The sequence below is a fragment of the Podarcis cretensis genome (assembly GCF_951804945.1).
Source record: "Podarcis cretensis genome assembly, chromosome: 2".
In the NCBI taxonomy this organism is placed as follows: Eukaryota; Metazoa; Chordata; class Lepidosauria; order Squamata; family Lacertidae; genus Podarcis; species Podarcis cretensis.
This window is the reverse complement of record NC_137171.1, coordinates 42,549,435-42,575,016: the sequence shown is the minus strand read 5'-3', so window position 1 is coordinate 42,575,016 and position 25,582 is coordinate 42,549,435. Positions and strand designations below refer to the sequence as shown.

The following is a 25,582-nucleotide window of genomic DNA, read 5'->3' as shown; positions in this document are numbered from 1 at the left end:
TTAGTTTTGCAGAAACTTTCATGGATGTGTTTGTGTTGTAAACAGAGCTTGTAAACAAGCATGAGTGGCAACATTCTTCTTTTCTCTTTCCATGAAATTAATTTTTTTCTCCAGTTACTCTTTAGATTGGTGAGGATATACCTGTTGACTTTAGTTTTGCTGGGCTTGCCTCTCTGTCTTGGAGTGACTTGCAGCATTGCATGGGAGGGGTAGACATTGACATTCACATAATAATCAGAAGATGACACACAGACTGCATAGTGAATGAAGAGATAATAATTATTAAGCTATTTTTGTAGTCATTGTAGTTTCCCTCCAAAGAAGAAAATAGTGATTCTGGTTTTGGGGTGATTTTGAAAGGAGAAGCTGCATCTTATCTCAACATTCCTTATGAAGTCCTGGGTTTCTATTTATAGATAGCATGCTATAAAGGTAAAGGTAGGTATTGCCACTTGCTATCAACTCTGTGAATACTATAACAAAAATGTAGATACAGTTTTTATTTCCCTATTTGCATTTATATATCACCAAACTTCCATACAGGCACTGACCTTAGCTTCAGCTAGGTACTGGCCTCACATGTCTTCAGACCATACTTTGAGGACTTTTCCCTAAAGTGTTTGTTTCTGTATGTCTTGAAATCTATAGTTTCAGTTGTGTGAAAGCAACAACATTCTGATGATCACCTACTGAATTTTGCAAATTCAAAGAGCAGTTTGCTTTGTGGAATGCAAGTCTGTTTAAGCTTGTTTCAATAATCCAAGAAACTATGTAGCATGATCCTAAGCATCTTGATTCAGAAATAAAGTCCCACTGAGTTCAATGAAGCCACACATTTCTTTCCTCCAGAAAAACTGTTATGTTTATGTTTTTAAAAAGAAATCATTTTCTTTTTTCAGACTGTCAGTTTGGAAATTTGGGATACAATGTTATGGTGCTTCTATTCCTATCTGAACAGCTAGTTCTAGAAAGTGGTGCTTCGTTCAAGGGCATTTATGCTATAGGGTCCTGCAGGGTTCCATCTTGTCCCACATGCTGTTTTATATATTAAGTGCCATCAATAAGTGAGTGAAACCCAGCACTACTTTCATTTTCAGCTGATTCAAGGAAGGCAATTTAAGTACCAGATCAGCATCTGGGTTTGATTATAGACTGAATGAGAGTCAATAAACAATCTCGGAGGAATTCAACGTTGTTTGCCAAGTGGAACAATCACCCCCCTCATTTGTTGTTCTCCTGACCCCCAAGAGCTGGTTTTGGGGTCTTGCAGAGGGTGGGGGGGAAGCCTCATTGCTTTACTGGTATTCATTGTGCTGGCTGAAACTATCACAACTAATATGGTCCTCAGTCTAGAGAAGATGGAGGTGCTGTTGGTAGGTGATTCATTTGTCCAGTTTAGTGATGTAGAAACTGTTCTGGGTGAATTGGCCCTTCTTCTGAAAGAGCAGGTTTGTGTTCTGGAGGTGGTCCTCCATCCAGCTTTGTAACTGGAGAGGCAGGGGCACAGAGTGCCTTACACAAGTTTGAATTCTTCCTGTACAGAGGGAATCTAGCTCAGTTAACTATGCCTGGCAACTTCCTGGTTAGACTATCACAATGCATTATACATAGCATTGACTTTGAAGAGAATTCAGAAACTGCTGTTAGAGCAAAATACTGCTATGAGAGTGCTAACTGAAAACCAGGTGTTGGGGCTGAAACTTTGTTGATGCTGAGACATATATCTGGTTCCCTGCCCTTACTGGACATGAGTCAAAGTACTGATGCTTACCTTTATTCAATATGAGCATGCTCATGCCTTAAGGTCTTCATTAAGGTCCTTTTTGGGGTAGTTCTGCTGTCACTGATAAAGTAGGTGGCAACTGGAGAATGGGTTACTTTTGTGCCCTGTTTAATGAATCACACCTCTAGGGAAGCTTGAGTTGTGCCTATCTTCAATTGGAGCAAAGGCCCTTTTGTTTTCCTGAGAGTTTAAATATCATTTTAATTTTGTTTATTTACCTACTGTGTTTGGATTTTTATGGTGCTGTCTCAGGTTGTTTGCTTTTATTAGCTTATTAGGCTTTGTCTGAACCCAGACAAATTTTGGTTAATTTTAACTATAATCTCTTGGAACTGAACCCTACATAAGATGTCCATCTGTATTTCTTAACAGAATATAGATGGTGTCACTGATTTTTTTCTTTAAAAAATAACAATTGATTTCCTCATTTGTTTCAACAAGTTGTCATTAAGATAAATGTAAGCACTCTTTACTTGAAATTTTGATTGTTTTTTGCTAAGTAATTTTACATTCTCTACTTGGATTCTTGTGTTAAACCTTGGATAGCTCTGCAGTAAGTACCTTGTACCTCTCTAACATAAATAAGTTAGATACATACAACCCCCTTTTCTGGGGCAGCCTAAAGCTTGGCTCATTGACTGTACTATATGCTTGGTTAACATTAACCATAAGTGCTTAGATTCTTGCACACCAATCCTTTGTATAGACAGCAGTTTGAGGTACTGAATGTAAGTCTTTGTACCATCTTAGAGGTACAAAGCTGCCATTTCAGCAAGGTAGGACTTTATCCTTTGCCAGCCACACTTCCAGTCAGCTGCATTTTGCCATCGCCACACTAGCAGCACACCTACTGGTGTGAAGGTCTGGCAGGGAAGGAAGCAGGTTCTTGTGCTTTGGTTGATATTATCTGCCTCATAAAGCAGTGATTCTCCCAATGTGGGCTTGGCCTGGAAAAGGTGTCAATACATGGGTGGATTTTTATGTTTGATGTTTTATTGTGTTTTTATATTAGATGGAAGGCGCCCAGAGTGGTTGGGGCAACCCAGTCAGATGGGAAGGGTACAAATTATTATTATTAGTAGTAGTAGTAGCATTAATGCTAGAAGAGCTTTTAGAGGATTCTCCCTGGATTTGTGAGGATGGCTGCTTCCCCTCTGACTGCTTTGATGACCTGCTTTGTTCTAATGGTGTTCTCCTATATATGGTTTTAGGACAGAGATAGCCAGTGTGGTGCCTTCCAGATATTGTAGACTACAGTAGTCATAATCTCTTACCATTTGTGCCATGTAGCTGTGGCTGATGGGAGTTGGAGTCCAAAACTTTTGGAGGGCACCACATTGCCTACTCCTGTTTTAGGAAGTATCAGATATGGCTTGCTATCTTTTCTAATGCTAGTAATCAGTTAGTTCCGCAGTCCACAGATTTTTGTGAACACCAGCAAGTTGCATGTACATGACTGTATGCAAGGATCTCCGCACACCCAGCTGTGGAACAGACTTAATAATGCTGGATTTGGGGTGGAGATAGAATACAGAATAAGCTCACGAGGGTGGCATAAGCTCAAGATTTGGGAGACACTGGCATAGGATTTGAGAGGCTATTGAAAATGAGTGGTTCGTCTGCTCTTATTGTCAGGCATTAATCAGATTTCAGTGGGGCAAGTTTTAAATCTGTAGGAATATGTCCAAAATGATGTGCTTAGAAAACTGTTGAAAAGTAGATGCTCTTAATGGTTAATCTGAAGAATGCTTAGGTGCACTGCTTCATGGGTTGTTAAGTTTAAGTGATATGCTGATCTTGTTGGACCATATGCTGACTGGGCTTGTCTAGGAGACTGTGGAACTAAAAGGTTACAGATTAATTAGGCCGTAACCTGTGCTGTATATTGCTGAAAACAACACTGCTTTGTTGTTATGTTGGCTACTGCAGCAGCTTGCATCATTCATAGATTCCTCCTCCTTCAGAAGTAAGAGTGCATAAAATGTATGATTCCATGAATTGAACAGTGTGTTTGTTTGATTTAATATATCTCGTTTTGTAGTAAGAAAAGGCTCTCAAAATGGCTTGCATAAGATTTGCACAATATAGTCACATTATAGAATCACAGTATTTTGAAGTACAGTCCAGGTTTTTAATTTTATTTTCCCTTCAGAAACTACAGTAAACATGTCTAAATAAAACATTGGGCTAGATGGAATTAGCATCAAGAGTTAGAACAAATGAGCCTACCAGCCTATGTCCTTGGATTCTTATGTTCCCATTTTATACATGCATTGGAAGTTGGATGGGGAGAATTATGTTTGGTCTGCATTTCAGAGTGAACCAGCCTATTTTGCCATTCTTGCACTGATACATGAATCAGAACATTGCATACTTTGCCATATTTTGCAGTACAGTTGTGGTTCAGAAAAATATACACAGAATGCATATTGTCAATGCATTTTAGAGAAGTTTTTTTTTATAAAAAAGAATGGATTTGTGATTGAATACATATGAAAGTGATACTGACTGGAAAAAGACTGATCTTTCAATCACTAATTGAAAGGCGCTCAAGGCAGGCATCCAAAACTAAGCAGATCTGGATCTGGTTGGTGCCTGGATGGGAGACCATTTGAAATCTGATGTGTTCATTATTTTTTAATTATTATTCATTTCATTTGTGAACACTTCCCATGACACACCCCAAAGCAGTTTACAATACAGTAAAAACATATGGAGCAATTGCTTGTATTAAACACACCAGAACAGTTACATGTATAAAACTTTTATAATAAAAGCAATTAAAACCTTATATATATATAAACAATTTAAAGCACCAGCAGATACATAAAAGCAATTTACATCCAATACAGGCAGAACCTGGCAGCAGCAGAAGCTGGGAGAGAGACATGCTTGATTTCTCCTAGAATCCAAGCCTGTGACTATGGGAAAAACAAGAAATTTTGGAGTGTTGTTAATGCTGTAAGCCTCTCCAGCTTATGTTCAGGTTCTATATATGAGTAAATAAACCAAATACCCTAAAGACACCGCAGTCTCTGCTGTCTCTTATTTCCAGGAAACCAAACCTTGGGTAAGTGCATGGAACCCCTGCCTGGAATCTCTCATTGCTTGAAAATTAGGGTAGTATATAATAGTATTTTCTTCTTCTTCATTTTAATGTATCTATATGGGTTTTTGGTTGGTTGGTTGGTTGGTTGGTTGTAAGTTGCTTTGAGATGCCTTTGGCAAGAAATAGTGGCTAATCACTATTTTTTTAAAAGAAAAAATACAGATACCAAAAGGAAAAAGTCTTCTCTTAGATGACTTTTTGAAAAATGAATGCCTTGTATGTATGTCATACATGGAAAAAAGATGGGATATAAATAATGTACTCTCCAAATCACAGTAAACACAGCCACATTATCTCAGTATATAGCCTTAATTTTGTGTTCAGATGAAGATGCCAAGTTATATGCACCCTTCATACTCCTGAAAACATCTGGCTTGTTGGTCTTCTTTTTGGTATTATGAGAACTTTTCTGACAGAAAAAAGTGTTTATCCAGAAATTTAGTCAAAACTTAGAAGTGGCTGCTTGAAATGTATGCTGTTGATTGGTGTGATGTGGCCTAAATGTTACTACACCAAAGAGACACCTACCTGCTTGCATATGAATGAAAAGTTGGGTAAGTGTCTAATAGAAGGGCACAGCTTTTTGTTTGTTGACCTTCTCACATGGAAACATAGATACTTACAGTGGTTATAGAATAGAAAATCCTTTTCTGCTTACAATATGAATTAATTTAACAGCAGGAAATAATAATAAACTGAAAGGGGAAAAGTTAGCTTGATTTTGAAGCAACTGTTCTATTACTTCAAAGTGGCATAAGTTGTTTAAGATGCTGAAACAGACATTTATAAATCTGAAGCAAGTGTAGACATGCAGTCTTCTTCCAGGCAAATTATATTCATTCATGTTCTTAAGGTTGAAGATGAAATTTAGAGACCACACAACCAGCCTGTGTTTAGCTTTTGTGTTGAAAGATGCCAAATACTTAAAAGTGCAGCGTTTCCATAGGCAGAGTTTCTTTTGTACTCGCAGACGATGGAGCCTCAAATTCCAGAGGCATTACATGGGTAGTTTTAATGAATTAGTGTCTGGTTTTCCTGCAGCTGATGTGACAAGCAGCTTTATAAGCTGCTTCCCATCGATCCCTGCTTTCCAGCTCTTTTGTGTCTTCTGCTTGGAGGAAAAACGATGAAGAGCTTGGTTTCTACAGTAACTACTGCCTGCAGGCAGATTTCTTTCAGGCTTCCTTTCAGTCTGTGCAAGGATGCTGTGTTTGGTTTCTTTAGAGCTCTTTTCTTTGGTAGCCTTGGAGGTTTAAATTTTATATGGTTTAATGTTGCAAAGTATGGTAGGATTTGTAATTGCAAGTGACGTATGTTTTCCAGAAGTGGCTTCAATTGGTGTTAGTTGCTCTTGGCCTGAAATTATTTTTATTGAAAAATTGGTATAAGCTAAACTTGTGGGGTGTCGTGCTTGTAAAAATACATATAGCGTAGGGAGGAAATTTGGTCCAGTTTATGGAGGAGTTGGTTGTCCATCTTAATTTCAGTCTAAATAAGAACTCTGTTGGATCACTCCAACTCTCTTATCTAGTCCAGCATTCTGCTTCCAGAGGCCAGGTGTTTCTAGGAAGCTCACAGTTAGGGCTTCAGTTAGGGCTACCCTTCCCTGCTGCCTGTCCTCAACATCTGGTATAGTGCCTCTGAACCTGAGTCCGTTTGCTTGTCATAGAATCATAGAATTGTAGAGTTGGAAGTGACCCTGAGGGTCATCTAGCCCAACACCCTGCAATGCATGAATGGTCCCCCATCCCATTTGAAACCATTCACAACCCTGCTGGCTTTGCAAATGTGCTAGCAGCTTTATTGTTGCACCACTAGGAAAATATAGCTAATATCTTTTAATAGACTTCACTTCCATGATTTTGTCTTAATTCCCTTTTAAAGCCATCTGACACAGTATTAAAGGTAAAGGGACCCCTGACCATTGGGTCCAGTCGTGCCCGACTCTGGGGTTGCGGCGCTCATCTCGCTTTATTGGCCGAGGGAGCCGGCGTACAGCTTCCGGGTCATGTGGCCAGCATGACTAAGCTGCTTCTGGTGAACCAGAGCAGCGCATGGAAACGCCATTTACCTTCCCGCTGGAGCGGTACCTATTTATCTACTTGCACTTTGACGTGCTTTCGAACTGCTAGGTTGGCAGGAGCAGGGACCGAGCAACGGGAGCTCACCCCATCACAGGGATTCGAACCACCAACCTTCTGATCGGCAAGTCCTAGGCTCTGGTTTAACCCACAGCGCCGCCTGTGTCCCGACACAGTATTACTATTGCCATAGTTAAGCACTGTGAAAAGCACTGTCATCCATCTTGAACCTACCCTGATTCACTGAGTAACCCAGAGTTCTAGTACTATGAGAAGGAGATTTGGGGTGGGGGTGGGGTATGCTTTTCATTATTTGTTACCTTCATAGGTGTTCCAATCACTGGGTTGTTTTGGTTTCTGATTTCTGTACCTTTGTAACTGTGTAATATATGTTGGAGATATCCTTTGAAATATTCAGATAAGAAAGCCATTTTGTGTGAATGTGTATGTATTTATATTATTGACTAATGTGGATAACGATTAATTATAGCTTTAACAAACTAGGTCTATGTCCATGAAAGAGCAGATTTCAAAATGTATCAGGAATAAAGAATACAGTATTTCTATACAGTTATTTCTTCCTCCACCTCCATGACATTCAACTGTTTGAAGCAGCCCCTGGTTGTCAGAGTTATTTCAGCTGAACAAGTTGGTTGTAATCCTGCCATACTGTAGGATCACTACTTGCACATATTTAACTTTTACAATCACAGTTCTATGCGCTTGGCAGCTGGCCAGCTGATATCACACAAATTAAATGCATGCGAGGTGGAGAGTTTAAAAGCTGTTTGCTTGCTGAGTTTTCCTGCGTGGAAAGAGCTTTTAATTTCTCAACCTTGGACTCTGGGAAACTCTTGTGGGCTATGGATGCTTTTGCGATATCTCAGGTGAGATCTCACACTGGCTCTAGCAGGTAAGATTTTTCATGTAGAAGTGGTTCTAGGGGGTTGTTCTGACTAGACGTGATTTCAGTTTTACACACTACTCATCCACCCAGAATATAACATACACACCCCAAGACACTATGTACTGCATTTTGAAATTTTCTCCAGAAACTAGAGAAAAGGGCAGTAACCTAAAAAAAAAAAGAAAAAAAAAAGAGTTCTTGAGGTTTTTAATGTATGCCCTTTTATGAAGTATGGATCATTTCCTAACCAATTTTAGGTCAGTGTAGGACTAAGGCTTTTGATTCAAACCTATCTTTTCATAATACTATGCTATTTCTGTGAATGCTAGTTTTGGTCTTTAGATGTGTGTTCAGTTCTCTGTGTTAAGACTTTTTAAAAACTGCAAATAGTAATTGCTCATTTTGTAACCTGAAATAACACTTTACAATTAACATTTTATTAGGGTAAAGTAATACTGATGAAATTATGCAAATAATAAAAAATTATACTCTTCCAATTAATAAGTGCATTTTGTTTTTATTTTGCAGATGTACATTCAGGTTTCCCAGCACAAACATCAAGATAACATTTACAGCTTTATCCAATGAAAAAAGAGAAAAACAGGAGTCCCCGCAGTCCCCAGTGAAACCTGTGCAACCCCAGATCTCTCCCCTAACAATAAACATTCCAGACAACATGGCTCACCTGATCAGTCCTCTCCCTTCTCCCACAGGAACCATCAGGTATTTAGACATTGTTATACTGCATGCACAATTAATATAGGACCACAGAATTTAATATGAAGTATACATCACTTGAAGCTTTCATTTGTGCAATAAAACTTGCTCAGCTCGACCTGGGAATAAACTGTAGACTTGCACCTTCTCTTCAGCCACCTAATTGTGCTGGTCTTACTTGAATTTACAGTACTATCGATCGCTCAAGGCCAAACTAGAGGTGATGGTTTCAGACATTGTGGGTTTGCCTCAATTATATATAAAGTAGGTGAGAGAGGATGCCCTTTGCTTACCTTGATAGTACGCCCATGGGGCAAGACAGTACCGTGGAAAGCTCCAAGTGAGCAAACTAACCACAAAAGCTAGGATTGAACTAAATCCTTTTATGTCTGCAGATCAGCTTCCAAAGCACTTTCCTTTCCTTAAGGTGTAGAAGACCTTAAAGCAGCAGGACTCTTAGCTTGAAGCCCAGCATGCTTCCTTCTCCACTCATAACACTTTTCTCTGGGCTAACTGCCTGTAGTGATGGGTGGGCCAACATGGTGATTCGGGTTCCTGTCATGAAGAGAGTTACTTCCTTGGGTGGGTTCAGGCTTTTGAGTTTCAGGCTCTGGAGGATCCAAGCCAAGTATTTCTCGTTCAAGGGTGCAAGATCTAAACCACTGTGGCCTGGGCCAGTCTCCAGCACCTTTCCTTTTGGTGCTGCTAGTTTGATGGATTAGGAAGACGCTAACAAGAGTGTGGGTCCTGACAGATGGTTCAATTTTAAGAGGAAGAGAGGCATTCTGGTGAGTGGTGCTGAATACCTTCCAGGATCCCTTAACTTCTTGCAGCCACTACTCTCCAGTGCTTTTTCTCCCAGCCAGGCTTGCTTCTGCTACCGGAGCCTGGCTGAGAGAACAATTTGAATGGTTGAGAGTAGGGAGTTTTAACGGTGGATGTGGATGGAAGGTTCTGCAGTTCCCACTCACATGCCCCCTTTGCTCCTAAACTACATGATTGGGGGAAATCTGCATGTAAAAGGAGAGGTCTGCTGCTGTTGTGTCTAGTTTGGCTTTCAGTATGTGAGTGTTTAGAAATTGTCAGACTTGGAACATTTTGTGAACCAATGATTCATACCTGCTGGGATTCCTGGGAACATTAGATTGAGTTTAAGAACCATGATAAATGTTGGCTATGTAGTAACCTAATAGCTGGTTTTATATGGGTGGTGGGCATGCTCAAAGTCACTTAACAACATGGACCATCTCCCTAATAAGCCATCTTTATTTATTTTGTTTGAAGCTTATGCATATATTGTTGAGTTGTATTGATAATTCAGTTAATTAAAATGTGGGGAAACTCATCTGATATTTTTTATATCAGCTATTTTTTTTTGCCTCCAATAAGTGCGCTCTCTCCAGTAGGGAATGGTTGAAAAATTGCTGAGACGAAAAGTCTTAACATCGCAAATGCAAATATGGGGGGGGGGAGCCAAAGGTGTTTCTGTTTATATAATGGTCAGCCAACACCTCACAAACAGGTGTTTCTGTTGTGTTGACTATCTTAATTGCTATGAATTCAGTTAAGCAAACTGCATGAGTCAAACGACACAACTGAACTTCTCCGTCTTCCCTGTACCCCCAAATCTACTCTGGAGATTTGAGGGGGAAGCACATGGGGGAGGAACGGAAGGGAAATTCCACTGTGTCATTTTGTTTAAGCAGTGACTTAGTTGGATGCAATGCAATACTGTCTTTTATGGTAACACTTTCAAAAAGAAAATACTAAAATAAAAAGTATTAGATTAAGAAAAGTATTAGTTCCAGCTTGCATGTCCTTCTTGTTTTTGTTCTGTGGGATTTCTCAGTGTCCCTGACCCTCAGTGCCTTCTCCAGTTGGAGGTTGGGTTGGGATGTGGGAAAATGTCTGCCACATCCCTGCCCTGGGTTGGTTTTGAGACCCTAAAGTAGTAGAAGGGGATGAGATGGCAGAGGACTCTGGTTCCTTGCAAGAGCTGAAAGTGATTGCTTGTATGGTCTTGATCCTTTTTGAGCGTTCACTTGGAACACTTGCAAATAATTGATCTCTTTTGGGGAGAAAAGTTGGGTATGCAGGCATCTCTAATTGCAATTTAACTAAATCATTTTACCAAGGATGCAAAGGCAATTTGGATGTCATTTGCAAAATATTTTAAGCAGCTAGAATGTGCAGAGTACATTTAAGAATATTTACGTTGGTTTTGCACCACAAAGGTGGCAAAACTGACTTGAGCTGAGACTTTGGAATCATGATTTGTGTGTAGTAGTATGTTCAGTGAAAAATGTGTGTGGTTGATTTTAACTCAGACTGCAGTGTATACATAACAAGTAATGAATCAAAATTCTTCTGTAGATCTATTACAGTTGTCTTTGTGTTGCCTACCGTATGTGGGCTGTATCCAATGAAGTCATTGACCTTAAAGGATCATCCCTGTTCATGCAGTAGAATTTCCCCTCCCTTTCCTTTCCCCATGTGCTCCTGTGCACCCCACACACCTTTTCTGGGTTTCTTCCCAACCCTCCAGAGCAGATTGTAGGGAGGAGAGGGAGGACTTTTCAACTTTATAGCATTAAAAATAGTATTCAAAATAAGTTCGAAAACATTACAAGGCTTTTCAGCTTTACAGCATTAAAAATAATAGTCATGGCTGCTTTGAGAACAATTTAGGAAAGGCACTGCATTATAAATGCTGAAATCTAAAGAATTGCCCATGCAGCATTCTGTGCACATGCTGTGACTTTTGTGTGTGTTCCCAACTCCCCTTCTTACCACAATCTCTCATCACTGCCCTGCCCCCGAAAAAGCTACTCCTGGAGGTCATGGGGAGCTGAAATGGCAGTGAGGTTCTGTAGCTAAAATGAGAATCACACAGTGTGGTTGCTTACAGGCACCCTGGAGTTTTATTTTAAATTAGCTTTTTGTGCATGTGTTATTTTTGGGAAATTATAATACATTACAAATTTTATTCCAGTTGCTTTGTCAAAATAAAGCATGTCCAGCAGCTTCTGAGGCACATAAATATAAAATCACATTGGTTGATTCTTGGTATCAAAACAAACATTCGTCCATGCAAATTCTTTCCTATCAGAACAAAACATAAACAACATATCTCAAGAGAAGCAATTGTGACCATATAATCTTTCTCAAGGGAGAACTGACTAGAACTTCTTTGTGTTACCCTGCACATTTATATGAACAAGGTAAAAGGAAGACCCAGAGATGCCAATATTTTTCATGGAACTTTTCCCCCAATGGTGATACCAAACGTCTGTGTTTAAAGACTCAAGATGCATTAATTATGAAAGATCAAGGGTAAATCAGGCTTTTAAGATTCCTCCTTACAGTATCTTCACAGTACTGATTGGAGCTGCATAAATTATTGACTCCAACTATATTACCAGATAAGATCTACATTAAAAACTAAGCTAAATTGGCTAAGGTAAGTTTAAATTGGCTGACTAAAATGTGCCCTTATTAAATGGGCAGCACATGTAAAAATAATAATTATATATAAGTACTTAAAAAAAACCCAACCACCTACACATGGCAGGCACCATCTTAGAACAAGCATTCATTTTCTTTGTTTAACATAAAAAGAATTAATATTCTAAGACATTATCTGCTATGACATGCACATGCATCATCAAATGGCTTTTTGTTCTCTTCAAAACTATTTATTGTCATAGACAAATTTAATTAATTTAAAATTGCATGCTGTTAATTTCTTTTTAATTGGGTGGAGGCCCTATCGACAACCTGTAGGCAAGGGTCAAAATTTATTTGAATCCCTCCTCCTTTTGCACACAGGAACTTTTAAGCTTTCCACTCCATTAAGTCTCAGCCTCCACCCAGAAAATCCCATCCAAAGGCTGAAGATCCTATGGAGCAGAATCTCACGAGGGACTGTTGTCAATGGAGATACTGCCTTTCCCCCTGCACATGAAAGGAAGCTCTTTCCATTCACACATGTAGATAGTGTGTTTGGATCTCACCATAGTGTTTGCTGAAATGGAAGATGGAGCCATTATGTGGGCTTATTCTCCAGCTAGTAGCTGGGTTGGCAATAGCTGACTGTTATCTGGATAGTGATCCTGTTCAGGGGTGGGTATGTCTTTGTCATGCAGGTGCTTTTCTAAAGCTGATTTGTTTATCAATTGTACATTTTAGAAGCTACATAGTCAACATTTTGAATGCTTTTTAAAAATAAGTTCATTCTGAAAACTTCCACAAATAAAGTCGATAGTTTGAAATGCTGAAATAGGCCCATAAGCCAGTACTATTGTGGGCATGCAGCAAAACAGACTTCTTAACAACAGTAGCTCAGGAGTCAGTTGGTTCCCTTTTCTCCACAGGTTGATCTTTAGTCTCTGTTGTATTATCCGATCTAACAAAGTTTTTGGTATTGTTCATTGTGAAGAATAAACAAATTATATGTTTACTTAATATCATCCTTTTTTGAAATCTTTTGTATTGGTTTACTGCCCTTCTCACCATAGCCCACTATATCCTGAAGAGGATTTAGATCATTGTAGCATTTCTTTTGTAACTGGTGTGCATTACTGGTGTGTCCTCAGCTACCTCAAATCTAAACTACTGAAGACAGGGAAATGCACCTAAAACAATTCTTTGCATTCCTAAGGTTACCATCCTGAATGTAGTTCCTCATTTGATCTGACTGTAGTCACTGGACACATGTGAGAGATTTGCCTACGTGTACAGATATCTATTCCAAACTAATATGTGACAGTTGGCACCTATATGCAACCACTTCCATATTTAACAAGCAATCCTGGCATCTGGTAAGATTGCCAGATTACAGCCTGGAGACTCTTCTGTCTCTTTATAGTCTTGCAGCCATGCAGGAGGATGCAGCTGTGGCATTAAAAACCAGCATTTGGACCACTTTACCGCTAAAACAATAATTACCTCCCTCCCTCAACCTGTCAAGCCTCCCATGTGCTGTTGGAAGATGTTGCTTGAAGGCCTCGCAGCTTCCAAGTTGAAACGAAGGCTGGCTGCTCTTCACACTTGCTAGAGGGCAGCACCACACTTTTTGAAAAACTAGGTAGAATCAAACATTTCTTGACCTTAAGAGGGATTGTTTTCTCTATATTGAGAGCATGTGAGACTTCTGCCAAGATATTAACATTTTCCTAATCTAATAGTAACAGGAAAGTAAAGCCTGCTTCTTCCCATATGTCACTCACTACTGCCTTCATTGGTGAGTGACCCCTCTCTTTTCCCCTCAAAAAGAGCATTCAGATTTGTGCTGTAACCACTGTTTACATGGAGTATTTTCATCAAGGCATCAGTGAATTGGCAAATTTATCCTCCATATCTTTTTCCAAGCACTATGTCCTATAAGAGAAACTGGATTTGACAGTGTGATCTTTTTACCCAGGCTTTGTCAAGGCTCTTTGTCTCACCACATTGAATTTTGTACTCTATGTGTTTCAACTGAGCAGTTTCTTCTGCAGCTGTACTTGTCCTACTTGTGTAGGTCTACATTTTGAGATGCCACATCCTTGTTTAAGGCTTGTCCGTCCATTTTCATATATACTGTTGTAGACACAAGTAAAGCACTAGACTCTGAAGAACAGTTTTCTAAAAATGTTTACATCTAAGTTCAATTCCGTCACAAAAACATCACATTCATAAAATAGCGGTTAATGTTATCTTTATGAAAGAGATCCCAGTGATTCCTTCCCCTATAACTACTAAAGTTCACAATGCTGAGAGACTTATAAGGGTTATTGTGGAAATGATTGCAGGTTCTTAATTGCATGATTTATTTTGTAACCAGGGGTGTTTGATATTTTTAATTATATACTCATTACATACTCTGTAATGGATATACTCTTCCTATTCTACAGTGCTGCAAATTCCTGCCCATCTAGCCCTCGTGGTGCAGGTTCTTCAGGGTACAAAATGGGCCGTGTAATACCATCTGACCTACATCTAGTGGCTGACAATTCACAGTCAGAAAATGACAAAGAAGCATCTGGTGGAGATAGCCCAAAGGTAAGTTTGATTGGAATCAATATTGTACCATTGATTCTTGAGTTCTGTGTTACACTAATGGAAATGTATTGGTTGGAAAAAGCAAAAGTAGCAATAATAACTATATGTGGTTTAGTAGTTTGAAATAGAAAACAGCATGTATCCTGTATATCTGTGCTGTATTTAGTTTAGATGCTACGGAATGCTAAGAAAGTATCATAAAGCTAGAAGATTATACTTTCACAATTTTCTTTTTTGTTGTCAAGTGATTTTCTAAAATATCTTTCAAATTATATCCATTCTGTGTGTTGGAATATTGAAAATGCTAAAGCCTATAAAAGTTAGTTTCAAAACGAAAAGGCATCAAATATGCAACCACAGAGTTAAAGGGCTCCTTGTAGGCAATGTAGTCCAACTCTCTGCTTGATGCAAGAAATCCAGAGCTAGAACATCCTCAACAGATGGCTGTCTAGCTTTTGCTTGGAGACCTTCAGCGAAGAAAAGCCCACTACCCCTCCTAGATCTGCCCACTTGGAGTAATAGAGAGCAAGTCTTTGTCCTCTTCTGTGTGACAGCCATTCAGGTATTTGAATGAGTGCTATCTTGTTACCCCTCAGTCCTCTCTTTTCCAGTCTAAACATGCCAAGTTCTTTCAACCTTTCTTTATAATAATAGGACTTGTTTTCCAAAGCAGCAGCTGTATTTGTTGCCTTCCTCTGAACTCATTCCAATATGTCTATATATCATGGGAAGTCACTGTTCTGAGCACTTCTGTACTGGATCATTCATTCATTCATATTTTAAAAACATCTCAGTACACCATAGTAATGTAGTTTAAAGTTGTGGGTGCTGTATTGACAAGCTTGAGTGTGTGCACGCTAATGGAATTTTGATGTCTGGAAACCATCCTATGAGGAATGCTTGAAAGAGCTGGATCTGTTTAGCCAAGAAAAGAGAAGATAGCAGTTTTCAATATTTGAAGGACTGTCATGCAGAAGATGGAGCAGACCTGTTCTTTGTTGCTCTAGAGGGCACTACTGCAAACAATCGATGGAAACTGCAGGGAAGTAGAATGCAACTAAACATTGCAGAAACTTTCTACTGGTGAGCACTATCTGATCATGGAATAGAACTGTCTGAAGAGGGCTTTTATTTGCAGGAAGTTTTTAAGCAGAGACTTGATGGTCAGCTGCCAGCTATGCTATAATGTAGTTTTATCCTACGTTAAGTGGGGGTTGATTTCCAAGGTATCTTCCAGTTTTGTGATTAATATGGATATGGTGTTCCACTTGAGGTTGAATAATAATAGTGCAGAATAATATGGAATGATTACTTTCCATGACTTGGAAACTATGGAAACTATTAATGCAACATATATTCACATTAGCCTTTTTTGTATCACACTGTTGACTCAAGTTCCACTTGTGATCAACATCAGTCCCAACTCTCAAACACATAATATCTCCCAATGCAAATCTATTCCAGAATTGTCTGATATTTTCAAGCTTTATTGTAATACACAACTGATGTATTTCTTACGTTACTGAATGGATAAGCTGCTGTAGAAAACTTTACTGTATTCATTTTCATCTTCTTTTATAGGATGACTCAAAGCCACCTTATTCCTATGCACAACTAATAGTACAAGCAATTACGATGGCACCTGATAAGCAACTTACACTAAATGGAATTTATACGCACATAACTAAAAACTATCCTTACTACAGGACAGCAGACAAGGGCTGGCAGGTAAACATAACTAGTATTGTTTTAAGTAAAATAAACAGAAAAAGACTTAGTTTACTTACTACTTCAGCCACTGACTTCACAGCCCCCCTCCTGCCCTGGTTATATGTTTAACTTTGTGAAATAGGTTTTTAGAGCTTTGAAAATGATTAGCTGTTTCAGTAACCTAAAATGGTACACTGGTTCTTTCAGTAAAACTAACCCTTTTCCCATGACCCTTTTCCACATAGAAAGGTTGGTAATGGATGTATTTTGGGGGAGATGAGGGTTTTTCAAAAGTGTAATTGAGAAGTGAGAAATCCTTAAATGTCTGGTAATGGAATGTTATTTATTCATTTATTTCATAAAATTTATTCATCGCTTGATTGTAAAAAACCTCAAAGCAGTTTAAGTAAGAGTCACAAATTCTGTGCCAACTTCTCCAAATGCTATTTCCAGAAACCCCCAAACTGAATTACTTATCTTCTTCATCTAATAAAACCAACTTGAACATGTGCTTTTGTTTTTATAACGTAGTCTGTTGGCAGCTATTGTAAGGTTGCAGAACTTGGGATATTCCAGTATAGATTGGAGAGACACAGGGGATGGGAGAGGAAAAGAGGCAGGAATTTTTAAGGAGGAGGAAAAAAGAGGACATGGAATGGGAGAGAAACAGTGAAGTTTGAGGAGAATTCTTTATTCCCAAAATCCTTGGCCATCCTCATGTATTTGTTCATGCCTGAACAGCATATGTTGCCTGAATATTTCCAAGCTTTTTAAAAGGAAAATTCATATTTTGGTTATTAAGAAACTAGAAGGCATTGTTCAGTACATCCTAGGAGTGTAATGTGAAGAGCTTGAAAGATCAAGTCATGGAAGGCCACCAGAATGTCAAATGACTTTTCAGCATGTAAAATTTAAAACTGCTGTATTGAAGTATTTCAGGTGACAGAAGGTAAAAATACAGTTGAAGCACCAGGAAAAGGCAAAACCGTGTGTTAAAGAGGGAGAAACTGCAAGACCTGAAAATCTAATAAATATGTGGGGCTATGTAGTGATAGTTCCACTGCTGAAAAAGTTGGTTATGATGAAAGGGTGACTGCTGTCAAATGAGTATGTGGTGACTGGAGACTGGTTTCACAAGGAGCGGAAACCTTTGCATTAGGCCATATTCCTGCTTGATACTGAAGAGATGGATGATTTCTATATATTTTTTATATTCCATAGAATTCAATTCGTCACAATCTCTCTCTGAATCGTTATTTCATCAAAGTACCACGTTCCCAGGAAGAACCAGGCAAAGGCTCCTTCTGGAGGATAGACCCTGCCTCTGAAAGCAAATTAATAGAGCAGGCTTTTAGGAAAAGGCGGCCGAGAGGAGTACCTTGCTTTAGAACCCCACTGGGACCTCTCTCTTCTAGGTAAGGAATCAAAGTTGGGGGTTAAAAAATACACTTTCAGAGGCTTCACCTTAAGTGTGACTTGTTCTGCTGGACATAGGGTAACCGCAGTCCTAAGCAATTGCAATGTTGTTAGAGCTAGATGTATAACAATTATAAAGGACTTTTCCTAAATAGAGAACGGGTGTTGGTTGTGATTGACTGCACTAAGGAGCCATTAAAATTTCTTCTTGAGGAGACTTGGTGGGTTTTGCTTCATATGAAAGATCTGTTGCCATTTTGGGGGCTTGAAATCCCTCCCCCTCCAAAGTTTAGGCTGGCTAGTAATGTTGTTCCTTCTCAGTTTTGGCCCTTTCGAGTGCATTGCATTTCTCAGTTACCACAAAACAATAGCTGTGGAGGGCTAGATTCACACAGTGCAGGTAATGTAGTGTCACAAGAATCGACTTTCACACATTGAATGTTGTCAGCTTGCATTATTAACATAACACCTGCCAAGCTGCCCTCTTGCTCCACAGTTCCTGCTCAGGGATAATGCCCAGCAAGGGCACACTCTTCTTTCCCTTCAATCTGTTCACTCTTATGTAGTAGCTAGCTAGTTATCTAGCTAGCAAGCAGCTCTACATGGCTTTTGATTGCATTTTCTTAAACCATTGACTTGCCCCCTGGCTTGAGCCTTCTGGAGAAGTATCCATTTACTTTTTGGACCTAACCCACTCTGCTTAAATCTGGGTGTGTATAATACATTATATAATATTTTAAATGGGTGACACCCAGCCATGCTCCCTCAATTGTCCAATGAATTCTGCTTGTGCAGTGGGACTTCTTTCACACATCCCCCCCCGAAAATCTTCCCTTGTTCTACAGGGATTGTATTGGTGGTGGTATTGGTGGTGCAGGGGGCAGAAACGTAAGCACAGATTTTGAAAGTTTTCCTTAAGAGCTTCATGTGTTCCATCATTTAACTAAAATTCATAGTGGCTAGGCATGCTTTTCCGAATAGAACATGAACAGTTAGTAGTTTCCTAATAGGGAGAATACTCTGGTGCTGCTTAAACCAAGGTGGAAATAACAGAAATATAAATTTTTAACAGTTCCATTCATTCTTTAGGTATTGTCTCAAAAATGATGTATCTAAAAATATTTAAAGCAGATCTTGTGTGTTAGAGAAGTAGGGAAATCCAAGGAGAACATATATGACAGAGTAACAAAGATCAAGGTATTTGAGTTAGGGAATTCCATACCTTTTGATTGTCTAGGGTGCCCGTGTTCCTGCCAGTGTCTGCTTTGGTGCCCACACAGGGGCTTCAGCACATTGAACCTCTAAATTGAGGCATGCTGAATAACTCATTCATTTTTATTGACATTTGTTTCAATGCCCCCCACATCCTACTCCTTGTTCTGTGCTACTATAGCAACCATAGTCTGCTTTTGAATTACCTCTGCAAAAGTCTGCGAAGTCAGGAATTGTTAGTACTCAGTCAAAGAGCTCCTCCTTGTGGAAAGTATATGTATTAAATGGTTTTTGAGGCTGACTACTCATCGTAGCTGTCAATTCTCAATCTGAAAGTGGCTGCTTTTGTTCTTCATTTGCAGAAGTGCCCCAGCTTCCCCTAATCACTCTGGAGTGTTATCTGCTCACTCGAGTGGTGTGCAGACCCCAGAGAGCCTGTCAAGGGAAGGGTCACCTGTCCCAATGGAACCTGAGCCGAGTACTATCCAGCCAAAATTAGCAGTAATACAAGAAGCACGATTTGCACAGAGTGCCCCAGGTGAAATATTCATATAGTGTTCATGTATTTAATATGCATATTAAAACTGTACCAAACTAATGGAAAGTATAATGTAGGCTTCACTTCAAAAGCCAAGTTTGTTTGCAGAAAGAAATTATGAATGAAAATTAAAAATATAAGTACTCTATGCTTTGTGAAGGGCTAATAGAACACCCTTTTGCAAATACTTCAAAGATTTGTGAGTTGGGGTTGAAATGGAATTGTCATGCTGAAATTATGACAATTGATGGTCCTGGGTGGGGTTGATGGAAGTTGGGAGTCCAACAGCTTCTGGATTTCCACAACGCTGTGTTAGGAGGTCTCCAAAGGGGAAAGCAAACCAAATTGTTTCATAGGAGCACAGAGATTACATTGGTGACCTCCTGCAAAATGTGCTCAGCCACTGAACTACAGATCTACAACACTTACATTTGAAATGTAGTTATGTTAACTATTGGTGTTGCCAGCAGTTGCAACCCTCTCCTTGTGGCACAACAACATTATTTTTTTTACTTTTTTACTGCTGAAAACAGTCTCAGTAATACTGAACTAACTGGATTTACTCTTAGGATAGCTGAAGAAACTGTTGAAGGAGTAGGCTTTTTTAAAAATTCAAGTAAACAATATCTTCATAGACTTTTGGAAAGCAGATGATTTAATTAATTTTTCTCCCTTGCCTTTTTTTGATAGGATCACCCTTATCTAGCCAGCCTGTTTTAATTACTGTACAGAGGCAGCTACCACAAACTATGAAACCTGTCACATACACTGTTGCAACTCCTGTGACAACATCAACATCCCAGCAGCCTGTAGTACAGACAGTTCATGTTGTTCATCAGATCCCAGCTGTGTCTGTCACAAATGTGACTGGATTAGCACCAGCAAATACTTTCACTGTAGCTGGACAAGCCGTGGTCACACAGGCAGCAATGGTGGCCCAACCTAAGGGAGAACCTCAAGAGAATGGAGACCACAATGAAACGAAAGGTGAGAATTTGGTTCCAGTTCCCCTTGGAAGTAATACAGTCCAAATATGTTTTGTATTTGTTGCAAGTAGAGATAACAACTACATAATACTGATTTCTCTTAAGAAGTGCTAATTTTGATGCTTTAACCATGAATCATTCAGTGCTTTCAAACTTTTATTCTAACAGGTTTTTATTTTTATTCCCACCCCCAGTTAAAGTGGAGCCTATACCTGCCGTTAGCCATACAACCATAGGAGCTGCTAGTCGGATCATTCAGACATCTCAGACGGCACCTTTACAGACGGTTACTCTAGTGCAACAGACACCTCTAGGTCAACACCAGCTACCAATAAAAACTGTAACTCAGAATGGAACACATATAGTACCAATCACCACAGCAATTCAAGGTCAGGCCAACACTGGTAAGTATTTGGAGTGATGTCTTTAGTGTCACAAATTTTCTTTTGTCACATTGATGTCCAGTATCTGTGGATTCTGGATTCTCAAAATTTTTACGGATTTGTGCTTAATTCTTTAGCTTATTTTGAGGTAACTACTACCTTGGAAAACTAAGGGGTTTTTTGTTTGTTTTTTAGTCTACATCCTTTCCCTTTCACGTTAAGTTAGGAACTGATCTATGATACAAAGAACTGTGTAACTGTGCTGTGCATTTGTATTTCTGGAGGAATAGCTCCCCATCCCAGATAGCAGTCTGCTTTTAAAATCAAAAGGATGTTTCTGTTGAAAGTTAGGGAATTCTTCTGTGGGAACCACCACTAGTTATGCTCAAGGCTTTGGGCATGCCTAAAGTAACTCTTTTGACCCCAGCATTCGTTTGATTCATGGTGTAATTAAGCTTTAGATATCTAAGCTTTAGATACAATCTTGGTATTCTTTTATTTATTTCTCTCCCCCCACATGCTGCCCCGAACCTTGAAAATGCAGTTCTTTACAATATATTATAGTTATTTAATCATGTTTTTTTCCTGGTCATTTCACAATCCTTTGGGACCATCTGCTCCCAGTAGAATATAGACTGCTATCCTATTCACACTTTCTGGCAGTAAGTTCCCTTTATCACAATATTTTTCTTCCTCTTTAGCCATAAGGTCAGCCACTGCAGATATTTTCACCCATGCAAGAACATCCTAGGGTCGTTCTCAAATGTGTGCCGCATCAAGCTTTCATGTAATACTAAAGCCATTCGTGGAATTGGGCTTCCTCTTGCCTTGCCTGCGTTTAATGTCTCTCCATTTGTTTATTTTACAGCTGCTGCAAGTCCCCTACACATGTTAGCAACCCATGCATCTGCATCAGCTTCTCTTCCAACAAAACGTCAGAACGGAGACCAGTCTGATCAGCAAGAGTTGAAACGTATCAAAACGGAGGATGGAGAGAGCATAGTCATAGCTGTGAATGTTGAAACTCCACCTGTGGCAGTGAGTGAACAAGGCAGCCAGAACTAGGAACTTAAGAGGAATATTTCTTTTTAGAATGATGCTCCGTGGTGCCAAAAGGAGACATTGAAACACCTAAAAATATTGAACATGTTCTCACATGGTGGGGAAAGGGGCCCTGTGACTTCAACTTTCAGCACTGAGAAAAAAAAACACAGGTGGCCTTAGAACTCCTTAATTTAAAAATCGAAACCAAACTGTCCAACATCTTGTTCCAGAGGCTGTGACCCCTTTCCCCCCACTCCTCCTTGCCGTTCTGAAGTGACTCTTTATAGATAAGGAGAGATACAAAAGTTGGAAGTCTGCAACTTTAAAAAGCTCTATTGGATTGATTACTTTAAGGATTGAGTATCTCAGTATATCACAGCATGATAAGTACTTCATGTGACTGGATTTCAAACGATTGTATATTCCTCAAAGGGAACAGAGGCAAGGAGCCATTTCCTACATCTTGGCAGCTAGCCTTTCATAATGACCTACCCAATGCAGTTGTTGGTAGATATGCAGTATTTTGTTGTTCACATGTGGAATTAGAAATTTTTGATGTGTACTTTCATTTTATTTTCAAAATAATGGGGTCTTTGACATTTCAAATCACTCCATTTCTACTCCAGAAACTTTGGAATCACACAGTACTTTTCATGTGAAATTTTGTTTGGTAAAACTGAATGTAGGGTTTTTTAACCAATGGAATGATTTAATTTTGTCCTGTTAAAGTTCAGATAAAGCTACTTTGTTACATCTGCAAATTTTCATATTTTAGCAGTTGCCTGATAAAATTTAATCAGATTTTATTACCTTGTGTAGTGATCAAATGCTTCTTTGGGCTTGCATGTTACTGATTAGAAATACAGTGTAAATGAGCCGTTAACTGACGTTAAAGAACTGCTATGATGAATTTGACCAGAGCTGCACTTATCTGTTTCTCTTTCTTGCTACCTTTTGCTGTTCGTTACTTTGTGTTGACTTTGATTGTCCCTGGCTTATTTTTCCAGTCTAAAGTAAAACAAGAGTCTCGCTTACTATTGTGTATGTTTAAAATGGCAGACTGTTCTTCATTTAGAAAAGATAAAATTCTTTATCACAAGTCCTTTTAAAAAGAGATAAAAAAACTTGTCAGAGGTATATCCAATATTTTTCAGCATAAGCGCCCACCAGTAGAAATTAATCTGATGAGTTTATCTTTAACTTTTGATGTCCTGCACAGACCTTCTGGGGTCTGCATTAAGAGTAGCTGTTGAGGTTTTCTAACAGTGGCTACCATACTATAATAAATGTGGTTTTTTTTAAAGTGTGTGTTCTGCAGTTGAACATTTTAAAGGATACTTCTCAGAGTTGTGATTGTAGAATCCACCTCACATTTCAGAACTGAACTAAAAGCTAAGACTGTTTTTTGTCTTTCATTCACATGCTGTCTTGTCCCTTCATATTAAGGTGAGTTAAAGGTAAAGACTGGCTTGAACCTTTGATTTGCCCTTTTTTGGCAATACCATTATTTATATATATTTTTTCATTTTGAGAAGAATCTGTATTTTCATGATGGACTGAAATGGCTTGGAATGGTTTATATTTAGTCAGTTTTTGAAAACTGTTTATCTGAAGACCAAATATGAGAAATCTGTACCAAGTATCATGTTAACCCCACACAGTAGAGCTGTCACAGTGTCAATCTGGATAATACATATTAAAAGATTATGAAAAAATGCTGTACACTAGCTGGATTTATAACAGCCACTATAAGCTGGGTAAAGCAAAAGAATTTATGTAACTGCAGCATTCTACTTTTTGTGCTGTGGTCACTTAATTTAGAAATAATTAAACTGAATTATTGGCAAAACATTTGGTTATAAACCTACTATTTCATGAGTATTAGGCAAACTGCTGCAAGTTTTTGAATAAAAAAATCTGGTGAAATTCTTAAGTCAGTCAAAATTTATTCACACTTGGAAGTTTTCTTATGCACCCAATATAGTCAGTGTAGGACACAGAATCTTGGAGCAAGATTTACATCGCCGTCCTATGCACATCTGTCAAAATGCCATGGTTCCAGGTAAGGGTGCATAGAATGATAGCCTTCAGTATAAGAATCTTAAAACTTACCTGCTGTTGACCTACCCCTTCTTCCATGGGCAGGGTACTCTAGTAATGCTTGCATTTCCATTCCATAAACTTGGTTAAGTAATGCTATGCTATTTGAGCACTGGGGAAAACTTAGATATAACTTTAAAGTGTCAAAATGCCAATTGCCAGGGCTCAGACAAGTGAAACAGGAGGGCATGAGTAGGATAGGCATCGGAAGTAATAACATAAACAAAGTATTACCAAATACAGAAATTCTTTCCTACCCTGTCTGCCAATGGTGTCTTGTCTTACTCACTTTCCTTTATTATATGTAATGCGTGAAGCTTTTACTTCAGTCGCCTTTGTAAACAAGTAATTGCACAAAAATACTAGGATTCCATTGAAGTGTATATTATGGCTCTCTGACATTGCAGCTGTCTCCTTGTGTGACTGCTACTTGAGACCGGTGCTGATGTCTTTTGCAGAAGAAAATTTAATACAAGTCCATTTTAGGTTTCCGAAGACACTTGGACCAAGTGGGCAATTGCCTGGATGAAATAGCTAATGCAAAATCAGTCTTCCCACCCCCCGGAGCAATTTGAGTCACATGAGCAAATGCCTGCTAGTTATATCAACATCTGGGTTTATATATTTCCCCAACGGTGTTGCACAGAAAAGGAGCTCTGGGTAATTTCTGAGCAGCATGGCACAGTCTCTTACCATATCGATGTTGTAGTTAGCTGATGTACCTACTAGTGTTTGGATTATACTACCATTACTACAGTTGCTAAAAGTTGTTTCTGCACTGAGCAGTGCTTATTTTTCATCAGAATTTGACTTTCCTTTACTCATGAATTATTGTGATTTTAGCTAGTGTTTTCCATGGCCAAGGCTCAGGTGCAGAGAAATGGCATATGCATTTAACTATTAATAGCTGTTCTAGGTTGTACTTGTGTTTGTGTAAGTAGTCTAATGGGCATTTCTTTCAAAACCAGTCAGACAAGCCCCTACTGGAGAGGAAGGTCCATCCAATCTTGTTTCATGTGCTGTGGGAGGAGACCTCTCAACTCATTTTAACAGTGGCAGGAGAAGGTTAATCTGTCAAGTGGGAATATGGCATTGGTGAGAAATGAAACATACATGCACACAAATGTCACACTTAAGTTTCTTTTCCTGAACATTCATAGGATGGTGGAGTGAAAGTGTATTACATTATAAGCTTTCAAACAAGTCTACTTTGGAAGATATATTATCCTAGGGTTGGCAGAGGTAGGCATGCTTATAGACAATATGCATAACAGTGAGGGTCATGGAAGACGAAATACAGAAGACTGAGCATTTTTTAAGCCTTAAATGTGTGTGAAGTAAATGCTGTTACAATTGACAAACTAGTGTTAATAACTACTGGGATTTTTTTTAAATGTTACCTTCAACATGTGGGTGATGGAACTGAACTTCCTGTTTATTTTGCTTCAGCATACCTATCCTCCTTGAAAAATTCTGCAAACATTACTTCTCTACCTGAGTTTTATGAGATTTGGCAAGGGTCTGGCAGTGATGGATTTCAGCAAAGAAACAACA

At 38.9% G+C, this 25,582-nt stretch overlaps 1 protein-coding gene across 2 annotated transcripts in view; it reads left to right on the top strand.

The window, feature by feature from the left end:
* Positions 1–23,231, top strand: part of FOXK2 (forkhead box K2) — a 30,466-nt gene extending 7,235 nt beyond the window's left edge. The window contains exons 2-9 of one of the 2 annotated variants that reach the window (XM_079966048.1): positions 8,409–8,603; positions 14,492–14,639; positions 16,221–16,367; positions 17,571–17,764; positions 19,340–19,515; positions 20,206–20,502; positions 20,696–20,890; positions 21,753–23,231. In XM_079966048.1, coding sequence (XP_079822174.1) covers positions 8,409–8,603; positions 14,492–14,639; positions 16,221–16,367; positions 17,571–17,764; positions 19,340–19,515; positions 20,206–20,502; positions 20,696–20,890; positions 21,753–21,949 — 1,549 coding nt within the window. In that variant the 3' untranslated portion in view covers positions 21,950–23,231. Of the gene's footprint in view, positions 1–8,408; positions 8,604–14,491; positions 14,640–16,220; positions 16,368–17,570; positions 17,765–19,339; positions 19,516–20,205; positions 20,503–20,695; positions 20,906–21,752 lie in introns of both variants that reach the window. The other variant, XM_079966047.1, reaches the window with a different exon arrangement.
* Positions 23,232–25,582: the final 2,351 nt, after the last annotated feature.